The sequence below is a fragment of the Mchenga conophoros genome, linkage group LG17, assembly GCF_057382185.1.
Source record: "Mchenga conophoros isolate Kocher_MC1m ecotype Shallow Benthic linkage group LG17, M_conophoros_male_GT1.1, whole genome shotgun sequence".
NCBI classification, from domain to species: domain Eukaryota; kingdom Metazoa; phylum Chordata; class Actinopteri; order Cichliformes; family Cichlidae; genus Mchenga; species Mchenga conophoros.
This window is the reverse complement of record NC_140542.1, coordinates 19082595-19094819: the sequence shown is the minus strand read 5'-3', so window position 1 is coordinate 19094819 and position 12225 is coordinate 19082595. Positions and strand designations below refer to the sequence as shown.

The 12225-nt window shown below is 46.3% G+C and overlaps 1 protein-coding gene across 2 annotated transcripts; it reads left to right on the top strand.

Moving 5' to 3' along the window:
• The first annotated feature begins 547 nt into the window (after nt 1-547).
• Nucleotides 548-2966, top strand: LOC146555368 (E3 SUMO-protein ligase ZBED1-like). Of its 2 annotated transcripts, XM_085250835.1 has the most exons (4): nt 548-688; nt 788-842; nt 990-2240; nt 2538-2966. In XM_085250835.1, the coding sequence occupies exons 3-4, from the start codon at nt 995-997 to the stop codon at nt 2864-2866; spliced, it is 1575 nt and encodes a 524-aa protein (XP_085106961.1). In that variant the 5' UTR covers nt 548-688; nt 788-842; nt 990-994; the 3' UTR covers nt 2867-2966. The 2 variants fall into 2 exon arrangements, with proteins under 2 accessions (XP_085106961.1, XP_085106962.1); XM_085250836.1 differs by having other exon boundaries at nt 548-842.
• Nucleotides 2967-12225: the final 9259 nt, after the last annotated feature.

The window sequence follows — 12225 nt, the reverse complement described above, 5'->3', positions numbered from 1 at the left end:
GCAAAAGTCACGTGACCAGTGACGTCCGAAGCTTCATTACACACGTAACTGCTTCGGTACCTGATTCAAACGGATATAAGGAAGTGAATCATCCACGGGATTCGTGGAGTGTGTTGATGGTGACAGAGAGCGAAGAGGTGATCATTCCACTGACAGATATGGAACCAGCAAGGAAGAGAGGACGTTCTGGCGTGTGGGAATATTTTGAGTTGATTTCGGTCAATCGGGTAGGTTTGACAGCTTTGTGTTCTTGTTTGCCTCTGTTTTGCATTTGTTTATTTTGACTGAAAAGTTCACAAACCTTGTCTTTACACACACACACACACACACACACACACACACACACACATACACACACACACACACACACACACACACACACACACACACACACACACACACACACACACATATATATATATATATATATATATAGGGAGAGAGAGAGAGAGAGAGAGAGAGAGAGAGAGAGAGAGAGATCTATCTGTGTGTGTGTGTGTGGGGGGGGGGGGGGTAGTGTGCATAAATAACACTAGGATCACTCCATGTACTACTTAGGTTCGGTGCTTGGTCTGTGACCAGCAGCTGGCCTACAACAACAACACCTCATCGATGCTGAGGCATCTCCGTGCTAAGCACAATGCGGTCTCATCTACGAGTACAATGACAGTGAATCCAAGCATTCATGGTATGGACATCAACCATTATTCAGTCATTCATTCATTCATGTCTCACATCACTAGCACAAAATGTCACTAATTGCGTTTGACTTCACTTTCTGGGTGAGAGGATGCACTGGTTGGTGGTTCTTCCGCTTCCTATGTAATGTCCGCAGGCTATTGGTAAGATGGGAGGCCCATTTACTTTATCCCACAACACATAATAACCATTGAACTACCTGTGAATACTGGCATTAAAGACTAATCAACTTATACAACACAGTTAAGCCTATTTCCATCCTCACATTCAAATGTTTTTGTGTATTGAAGGGATCATGCACACAAATCCCACTCAGACCAGACAGCAGGTGGTCGATGCTGCTTTGGTGAACATGATCGTGAAGGACTCGCAGCCCTTTTCCATTGTTGACGATGCTGGTTTCAGACAGTTTGTTGGTGTCTTGGACTCAACCTACACAATCCCCACCAGAAAGGCTCTAAAGGAAATGGTGGCGGAAAAGTTCAAGGAGGAAAAGGAGAGAGCAAAGAGAGAAGTGGAGAAGGCTACAGCTGTCAGTCTCACCAGTGACATGTGGACATCCATTCATATGGATGCCTACTTGGCTGTGACATGTCATTTTGTCAATGAACAAGATACACTGTCCACAGTGTTGCTAGGAGTGGGACATTTCCCAAAGGCAAATACAGCAGAAAATATTGCTGAGGTGAAAAAGGTTTTGATGGAGGAGTGGGGCATCCAAAATAAAGTCAGATGCCTCGTCACTGATGCAGCACCAAACATGATTGCCTCATCTAAAATATTGAAAGTGCGCCACACAAAGTGCATTGCACATACTCTGAACCTCATTGTGAGAAAATCAGTTGACAACACGCCTGGGCTTGAGGAGATCAGAGGTAAGGCACGTAAATTGGTAAGCTATTTCCGATCTAGCACAACAGCAAAGGAGAAGCTCTGCCAAATGCAGCAGCAGATGGGCAGATCACATCTAAAGCTCCTTCAGGAGGTTGATACCAGGTGGAACAGCACATACACCATGCTGCAGCGTCTGTATGAGGAGAGAGAGCCAGTTAGTGCTGCCCTTGTCTCAATGAGAACAGATCTCACACCTGTCACTGCTGAGGAGTGCCACTCAGTTAAAGAGTGCCTGGAGGTGCTTTCTCCTTTTTACACAGCCACTACTGAACTTTCTGGAGAGCAGAGAGTATCTGGGTCCAAAGTCATTCCACTTGTCTGCATGCTGCGGTATGCAATTGCTAAAAAACAACCTCAAGTTCTGGATGACAAAGCCCGCCAGCTGTGCATGAACCTCACAAGAATGCTGGGTGAATGTTCGTCTCACTTGGAAACAATGAGTGTCATGACCATTGCTACCCTGCTTGATCCAAGATTCAAGGCTGTGGGGTTTTGCAGTCAGACCAATGCTCAAGCTGCAGTGAGACGTCTGACTGCAGAATGTGCCACCATCATTGAAAATGAAAAAGACCAGATCATGCCCGTCCCTCCTATCCCATCTACCTCGTCACAGCCAGAGCCAGCAACCAGTTCTGCAACTCAGTCAGGTATGGCTTTTGTTGACCTGAAGTCCATAACACAATGACAGGGTTCCAGCATATTCTAAAAATGTCTCAATAGTAAGAATATGCTTTAATATCCCAAAGTTTCAATTCCGTTATTGGAAATATGTGACTATTAGACGTTTCTTAACAAAACGACAATCTGCTTGTCGAAATATAAATTTCATTAGATATCTTTAGTAACACTTACAGTTGAATATTCACATGTGATGTCATTTTAAAATACATCTGGAAATGTCAGTCTACAGAATGTGCAGCTATTTAATTCCATTAGTCTTTCAGGTGGTGGGCTGTGGGATTTGCTGGACAGCCATATGGTGGAGAGGCAGGTGAGGAATGCCACAGCAGATGCCACAGTGGAAGTACAGAGGTACATGGCAGATCCTTTGATTCCCCGGACAGAGGATCCGCTCCACTTCTGGGCAACCAGGAAGAATGTATACCCCCATCTTCATAAACTTGCTTTGCAGTTTATGTGCACCCCAGCATCATCCGTTCCATGTGAGAGGATCTTCTCTAAGGCAGGGGAAATCATATCCAAGAAAAGGAACAGACTCAGTCCTCGCACAGTGGAACAAATTCTTTTCTTGAATAGAAGCCACACAGGATAACCTTAAATGCATCATGTTATATGATTATTTGTATGTGACAAATAAAATTTGAATTTGAATTTGAATCTGAATTTTTGTATTTCACATGTTCGCAAGGATTCCCCCCACCCAGTTCACAATCAGTTCTTTCCCCAGTATTCTGCCCCTCGGTTGTTACTTTGTTGGGTTTCTTTGGCTGGCGCATTTCTCAGGTTTCCCAATAGTGGGCAGTATTACCCCTTCAGTTTGTGGCTTCTTCTTTGGTTGTTTGGTGTGCGCTACACTGCCCCCTTTGGTGATGTGTTGTAAGCAGCAGGCAAAGTTCACGCGGGCAGTGTGAGAAAATGCATGGAGCAGAAAACAAGCTGCACAACTTTAAGCCCAGTTTACATCGTTGGGGAGTTTGTTGAGCCATAATCTGTAAGTAAGCAATGTCTAACTTCATTTTCTGTAAGATTGTTACTTTCATGTTACTTAAAAGGTTATTTGAACGTATAAGGAAAGATGTTAATGGTGAATGTAAAGCATAAGGAAAGCTATGTTGCTAACTTCTGTTTTGTTTACAAAATATGTTGATACTGATGCTACGTATTATTTTACTGTATGTTCACAGTCTTACAAATTAAAAGAGGAAAAAACGGTCTTCAGTTAAAGACACAAAGACAAAGCGATGTGTCCTGTCGTTCCTGGAACCATCTCCTCTTATGTTAAGCTCGCTGCATAGGGTGAATAGCCATACATTCACCTGAGGGCAGCAGAGTAAGAAGATTATCTACCTATCAAGCACCCAAGATGTCTCAGCCTGAGGCGTCACCGCCTCTCTCCCAGATGGTGGTCCGGTCAGAGTGCCACTCACGCTCTTCACGCTCTTCACGTCGTTCATCGGCCAGTCAAGCTGCAGCCCGAGCCAGAGCAGAAGCAGAAGCCGCCCGCACTAGAGCACAGTACGCCAAACGCCAGATCGACATGGAGGTTGAGAAGGCACGCATCGAGGCAACACTAAACGCTCTAAAGAAGGAGGGTGAGGCTGAAGCAGCGCTCGCCGCAGCTCATGTCCTGGAAGCGGCAGCCGATGAGGAGCATGACGCCGTTGACCTCACAGAACAAGGAGTCTCCTCTAAAACACCTCCTTCCATCAGACGCGCTCAAGATTATGTGAACGCTCACTTCGCTAACCGCAGCTTGGTAGTTAATGAAGACGGAAAGCCTGATACAGGACAACTGGTTGGTAATAACGACGCTCAGCATCTACGACAGAGTCAACCACCAGTTGCCTCCTCTCCAGGTGAACATCTCACTGACTTTGTAAATCAGAAGCAACCAAAGTCCCCTCCTATAAACAGAAAAACTGACATTTCAACCGAGCCTAAATCTTCATTGCCTCCAAAGACTGAACTCTCAGATTTCACAGCCTATCTAGCACGCCGTGATCTGCTGACAGCGGGATTCAAGGTTTTTGACAACCGTCCTGAGTCTTACTTGTCCTGGAAGTCCATTTTCCGCAACGCCATAGAAGGCCTCAACCTCAAGTTCAGCGAAGAGCTTGACCTTCTCACGAAGTGGCTCAGCGGGGAGTCACTACAACATGCGCTGAGGATCAGGGCGGTCCATGTGAACAACCCACACGCAGGTCTTCAACGTTTGTGGCAACGCCTGGACAAAAGTTTTGGTTCTCCAGAGGTAGTCGAAGCGTCACTTTTCCAACGCTTACAGTCTTTTCCAAAAATATCTAATAAGGACACTCACTTATTGCAGGAGCTTGCAGATCTCCTGTTGGAGTTAGAGTATGCACAAAGTGAAAATTATCTACCCGGCCTTAGCTTTCTGGACACCCCAAGGGGGATAAACCCGATAGTGGAAAAGCTCCCCTACGGACTCCAGGAGTCCTGGGTGAAACAGGGGACAAAATACAAAAGGGACAACGGTGCAGTTTACCCACCTTTCTCATATTTTGTTCAGTTTATAAATGATTATGCAGAAATGAAAACAGATCCTAGCTTTATGTTACAAAGTCCAAACATAGTAGCTCCAAAACCTGATAAGCCATTGTTGAAACCAACTAAATACAGAGGTGCGGTTGCAGTGAACAGAACAGATATTAGTCAAACAAATGTCACAGCTCGAACGTCAGTTCTCAACCCAGACAGACAATGTCCTATTCACCACAAGCCCCATTCACTTGCCAAATGCAGGGGTTTTAGGTCAAAAACACTAGATGAAAGGAAAAGCATCCTCAAAGAACATGCTATTTGTTATAAGTGTTGTTCTTCCACAGGTCACCGAGCTAACGATTGCAAAGCCATTATCCAATGCTCGGAATGTAATAGTGACGCTCATGTGTCTGCTATGCATGCTGGTCCACCTCTGTGGACAACCAAGGACTCTAACCTCCTGCCTCAAAGCCACGGCGGGGAGTCTGATCCTTCAAGCCCTGTAACCACAACTGCTTGCACAGAGGTGTGTGGCCCAGCTCTGAAAGGCAAATCGTGCTCTAAGATTTGTTTAGTCGACGTGTATCCCCGCACAAATCCTGAAGAGAAAAGGAGGATGTACGCCATGTTGGATGATCAAAGCAACTCATCCTTAGCCAGGTCTGCTTTCTTCGACATGTTTAATGTAAAAAGCGCTATGCTCCCATACACCATGAAAACATGTGCAGGTTTGTCAGAGGCTGGAGGACGCAGAGCAACTAATTTCGTTATTCAGGATGTAAATGGGGAAGTGTCCATGGTGCTGCCCACACTAACAGAATGTGATCACATTCCAGATAATAGAGATGAGATACCCACCAAGGAGGCTGTGTCAGCTCACCCTCATCTACACGCACTCGTTTCACAGATCCCTCCTCTGGACCCAGCCGCGGAGATTCTCCTCCTCTTGGGCCGGGACATCATCCAAGCTCACAAGGTTCGCAGTCAGGTAAATGGTCCAAACAGTGCACCTTATGCCCAACGCCTCGATCTGGGATGGGTGGTTGTAGGCGATGTCTGCCTCTCAGGTGCCCACAAACCCACAGTAAACTCTTTCAAGACAGACATTCTGAATAACGGGCGCCCTACCTTCCTTAGCCCCTGTGCAAGCAAAATCTATATAAAAGACAAATACACAGAAAGCTGTCCTAAATTCGAGAAGACACAAGCAGAAGTAGGCAGACACATTTTCCAGCAAACAGCAGATGATGACAAAACGGCTCTTTCAGTAGAAGATGCATTATTCCTGGAAATTATGCACAGAGACTTTACTAAAGATGAGGCGAACAATTGGGTAGCTCCACTCCCATTCCGCTCCCCCAGACAGCGTTTACCCAACAATAGGGACCAAGCCCTCAGTCGCTTAATGACGCTCCGCAAAACACTGAAAAAGAAACCTGAAATGAAAGAACATTACGTTGAGTTTTTAGACAAAACTTTCAGTAAGGGCCACGCTGAACCAGCTCCAGCTTTAGCTCCAGAACAAGAATGCTGGTATCTCCCTAGTTTTGGCATTTATCACCCTCAGAAGCCAGGAAAAATTAGGGTGGTTTTTGATTCAAGTGCGCAATACAACAATGTTTCTCTCAATGATGTGCTACTAAAAGGGCCAGATCTCAATAATACTCTTGTGGGAGTTCTGATGCGTTTCAGGTCCGACCCATATGCAGTCATGGCCGACGTGGAGCAAATGTTTTACAATTTTGTTGTCAGAGAAGACCACCGCAACTACCTTCGCTTCTTGTGGTTCAAAAACCATGATCTGGATGGAGAAGTACAGGAATTCAGGATGAGAGTCCACGTGTTTGGGAACTGCCCCTCCCCATCAGTGGCCATTTACGGACTGAAACGAACAGCGATGGAGGGAGAAAAAGAACACGGCAATGATGTAAGAGAGTTCATTGAACGCCACTTTTATGTGGATGATGGACTACAATCATTTCCTTCCACTGATGAGGCCATCAACATTCTCTGTGGGGCTCAGAAGATGCTGGCTCAGTGTAACATACGCCTGCATAAAATCTCATCCAACTGTCCTACCATCACAAACGCTTTTCCAAGTGAGGACCTTGCAGCTGACATGCAGGGCCTTGACCTTGGGCAGACACCCATGCAGCGAAGCTTGGGCTTGGGCTGGGACCTGTCTACAGACTTGTTCAGGTTCCAGATAACCGTCAATGAGAAGCCCTTTACCAAGCGTGGAGTATTGTCAGTCGTTAATAGTGTGTACGACCCACTCGGCTTTGCTGTCCCTGTCATTGTAGAGGGCAGGGTCATACTCAGAGACATTTCCACTGACATTCGTGAATGGGACACTGAACTCCCTAAAGACAAATTACAACAGTGGCAACAGTGGAAACACTCTCTCAAACATCTACAACAACTTGAGATTCCCAGAATGTTCACCTCAATACCACTCTCTGCAGCAGTAACTAAGGAAATCCATGTTTTCTGCGATGCCTCTACCAAGGCAGTGGCCGCTGTTGCCTACCTTAAACTCACAGACAGAGATGGTCATAATGAAGTGGGCTTCCTTCTCGGCAAGGCACGGCTTGCCCCAAGACCAGACATCACCATACCCAGACTTGAGCTCTGTGCAGCGGTCCTGGCTGTCGAGGTGGCAGAGTTGGTCGTGGATGAGCTGGACATCGCAGTTGATCAGGTGAGCTTCTATTCAGACTCCAAAGTAGTCCTTGGTTACATCTTCAACACAAAGAGGCGTTTTTACATCTATGTGCACAACAGAGTGGAACGCATCAGGCGATCCACACAAGCTCACCAGTGGCATTATGTGCCCACTCACTTAAATCCTGCTGATCATGCCACGCGCGCATTACCTGCTGAGCACCTTTCTACCTCCACATGGCTCAGTGGACCCGCTTTTCTTACCAAGTCAGAAACAGGTCAGTCTCAGGCAGAGTCATTTGATCTTGTAGACCCAGAGACTGACCACGAACTGCGTCATGAGGTAACTACTTGTGTTACCACTCTTGCAAAGAATGTTCTCAGTAGTGCCAGATTCGAAAGGTTTTCTAGTTGGAATGTACTACTGAAGGCTATATCTAGACTCCGACACATTGTTCAGTCCTTTAAGCAGAACATAGAAGGCACCTGTCAGGGCTGGCACAGCTGTAGTGAGCATTCAACTGAAAAGCAGCTCGATCAAGCTAAGATCATTATCATTCGCACTGTCCAAAGAGAAGTCTATGCAGAAGACATAAGACAGCTTGAAAAGAGTATGCCCCTCAAAAGTTCAAGCCCACTTAGCAAACTGAACCCATTTCTTGACACAAATGGAATCCTCAGAGTGGGTGGGAGACTAAGACGAGCACAGTTGACTTCAGATGAAACAAATCCGATCCTCATCCCTGCCAAACACCACCTTGCCCAGCTCATTATAAGACACTTCCATGTGAAAGTATGCCATCAGGGCAGACATTTTACTGAAGGAGCAGTCAGAGCTGCAGGCTTTTGGATTGTGGGAGGAAAAAGAGCAATAAGCAAAATGATATTCAGCTGCGTGACATGTCGAAAACTAAGAGGCAGACAGCAGGAACAGATTATGGCTGAGCTACCTGAGGATAGGCTGTCCACTGACCCTCCGTTCACACATGTAGGGCTTGATGTATTCGGTCCCTGGTCTGTCACTGTCAGAAAAACGCGTGGTGGGCAAGCGGATGCAAAGCGATGGGCAGTCATATTTACGTGCATGAGTACACGGGCCATTCACATTGAAGTTATAGAATCAATGGACACGTCATCATTCATCAATGCCCTGCGTCGTTTTTTTGCCATCAGAGGTGCAGTCAAACTTCTTAGGTCCGATTGTGGGACAAATTTTGTGGGTGCCTGCAAAGAGCTGCAAATAGACAAACAGGGCTGCTACAACAGCAAACTAAACAGCTTTCTTGAAGACTCTGGCTGCAAATGGCTATTCAACCCCCCACATGCGTCGCATATGGCTGGCTCCTGGGAGCGAATGATTGGGGTCACACGCAAAATCCTTGATGCAATGCTCCTAGAACACAGGAATGCAAAGCTTACCCATGAAATACTAGTGACCTTAATGGCTGAAGTCACTGCAATAGTGAATGCTCGTCCGTTAACAGCAGTTTCTGCAGATCCAGATAACCCAGTCATCCTTACCCCAGCCATGCTGCTCACGCAAAAGGTTACGACCCCACCAATCCCACCAGGTCAGTTTGGAAACAGTGATCTGTTCAAAGCTCAATGGAGGCGCGTACAATATCTCGCTGATGTCTTCTGGAGACGATGGAAAAAAGAATACATCTCAGGACTTCAGGACCGCCGCAAATGGAAAACAGTAAAGCCTAACCTACAAACAGGAGATGTTGTTCTTTTAAGAGAGACACTCGAACATAGGAACAACTGGCCACTTGGACTTATCACCAAAACCTTTCCCAGTGAGGATGGGCTTGTAAGGAAGATAGAGGTGAGGATTTTCCGCAAGGGTGAAAACAAGTGCTACATAAGGCCTATAAGTGAGGTTGTGCTATTGGTGTCTAAGGATTGTACTTAGAAGCAGAAACTTTGTTTCATTGTATGTCACTTGCCTTTTACATGTTAGTTGAGGGTGACATTCCATGGATGTCAGGCGGGGAGTATTCTGCCCCTCGGTTGTTACTTTGTTGGGTTTCTTTGGCTGGCGCATTTCTCAGGTTTCCCAATAGTGGGCAGTATTACCCCTTCAGTTTGTGGCTTCTTCTTTGGTTGTTTGGTGTGCGCTACACTGCCCCCTTTGGTGATGTGTTGTAAGCAGCAGGCAAAGTTCACGCGGGCAGTGTGAGAAAATGCATGGAGCAGAAAACAAGCTGCACAACTTTAAGCCCAGTTTACATCGTTGGGGAGTTTGTTGAGCCATAATCTGTAAGTAAGCAATGTCTAACTTCATTTTCTGTAAGATTGTTACTTTCATGTTACTTAAAAGGTTATTTGAACGTATAAGGAAAGATGTTAATGGTGAATGTAAAGCATAAGGAAAGCTATGTTGCTAACTTCTGTTTTGTTTACAAAATATGTTGATACTGATGCTACGTATTATTTTACTGTATGTTCACAGTCTTACAAATTAAAAGAGGAAAAAACGGTCTTCAGTTAAAGACACAAAGACAAAGCGATGTGTCCTGTCGTTCCTGGAACCATCTCCTCTTATGTTAAGCTCGCTGCATAGGGTGAATAGCCATACATTCACCTGAGGGCAGCAGAGTAAGAAGATTATCTACCTATCAAGCACCCAAGATGTCTCAGCCTGAGGCGTCACCGCCTCTCTCCCAGATGGTGGTCCGGTCAGAGTGCCACTCACGCTCTTCACGCTCTTCACGTCGTTCATCGGCCAGTCAAGCTGCAGCCCGAGCCAGAGCAGAAGCAGAAGCCGCCCGCACTAGAGCACAGTACGCCAAACGCCAGATCGACATGGAGGTTGAGAAGGCACGCATCGAGGCAACACTAAACGCTCTAAAGAAGGAGGGTGAGGCTGAAGCAGCGCTCGCCGCAGCTCATGTCCTGGAAGCGGCAGCCGATGAGGAGCATGACGCCGTTGACCTCACAGAACAAGGAGTCTCCTCTAAAACACCTCCTTCCATCAGACGCGCTCAAGATTATGTGAACGCTCACTTCGCTAACCGCAGCTTGGTAGTTAATGAAGACGGAAAGCCTGATACAGGACAACTGGTTGGTAATAACGACGCTCAGCATCTACGACAGAGTCAACCACCAGTTGCCTCCTCTCCAGGTGAACATCTCACTGACTTTGTAAATCAGAAGCAACCAAAGTCCCCTCCTATAAACAGAAAAACTGACATTTCAACCGAGCCTAAATCTTCATTGCCTCCAAAGACTGAACTCTCAGATTTCACAGCCTATCTAGCACGCCGTGATCTGCTGACAGCGGGATTCAAGGTTTTTGACAACCGTCCTGAGTCTTACTTGTCCTGGAAGTCCATTTTCCGCAACGCCATAGAAGGCCTCAACCTCAAGTTCAGCGAAGAGCTTGACCTTCTCACGAAGTGGCTCAGCGGGGAGTCACTACAACATGCGCTGAGGATCAGGGCGGTCCATGTGAACAACCCACACGCAGGTCTTCAACGTTTGTGGCAACGCCTGGACAAAAGTTTTGGTTCTCCAGAGGTAGTCGAAGCGTCACTTTTCCAACGCTTACAGTCTTTTCCAAAAATATCTAATAAGGACACTCACTTATTGCAGGAGCTTGCAGATCTCCTGTTGGAGTTAGAGTATGCACAAAGTGAAAATTATCTACCCGGCCTTAGCTTTCTGGACACCCCAAGGGGGATAAACCCGATAGTGGAAAAGCTCCCCTACGGACTCCAGGAGTCCTGGGTGAAACAGGGGACAAAATACAAAAGGGACAACGGTGCAGTTTACCCACCTTTCTCATATTTTGTTCAGTTTATAAATGATTATGCAGAAATGAAAACAGATCCTAGCTTTATGTTACAAAGTCCAAACATAGTAGCTCCAAAACCTGATAAGCCATTGTTGAAACCAACTAAATACAGAGGTGCGGTTGCAGTGAACAGAACAGATATTAGTCAAACAAATGTCACAGCTCGAACGTCAGTTCTCAACCCAGACAGACAATGTCCTATTCACCACAAGCCCCATTCACTTGCCAAATGCAGGGGTTTTAGGTCAAAAACACTAGATGAAAGGAAAAGCATCCTCAAAGAACATGCTATTTGTTATAAGTGTTGTTCTTCCACAGGTCACCGAGCTAACGATTGCAAAGCCATTATCCAATGCTCGGAATGTAATAGTGACGCTCATGTGTCTGCTATGCATGCTGGTCCACCTCTGTGGACAACCAAGGACTCTAACCTCCTGCCTCAAAGCCACGGCGGGGAGTCTGATCCTTCAAGCCCTGTAACCACAACTGCTTGCACAGAGGTGTGTGGCCCAGCTCTGAAAGGCAAATCGTGCTCTAAGATTTGTTTAGTCGACGTGTATCCCCGCACAAATCCTGAAGAGAAAAGGAGGATGTACGCCATGTTGGATGATCAAAGCAACTCATCCTTAGCCAGGTCTGCTTTCTTCGACATGTTTAATGTAAAAAGCGCTATGCTCCCATACACCATGAAAACATGTGCAGGTTTGTCAGAGGCTGGAGGACGCAGAGCAACTAATTTCGTTATTCAGGATGTAAATGGGGAAGTGTCCATGGTGCTGCCCACACTAACAGAATGTGATCACATTCCAGATAATAGAGATGAGATACCCACCAAGGAGGCTGTGTCAGCTCACCCTCATCTACACGCACTCGTTTCACAGATCCCTCCTCTGGACCCAGCCGCGGAGATTCTCCTCCTCTTGGGCCGGGACATCATCCAAGCTCACAAGGTTCGCAGTCAGGTAAATGGTCCAAACAGTGCACCT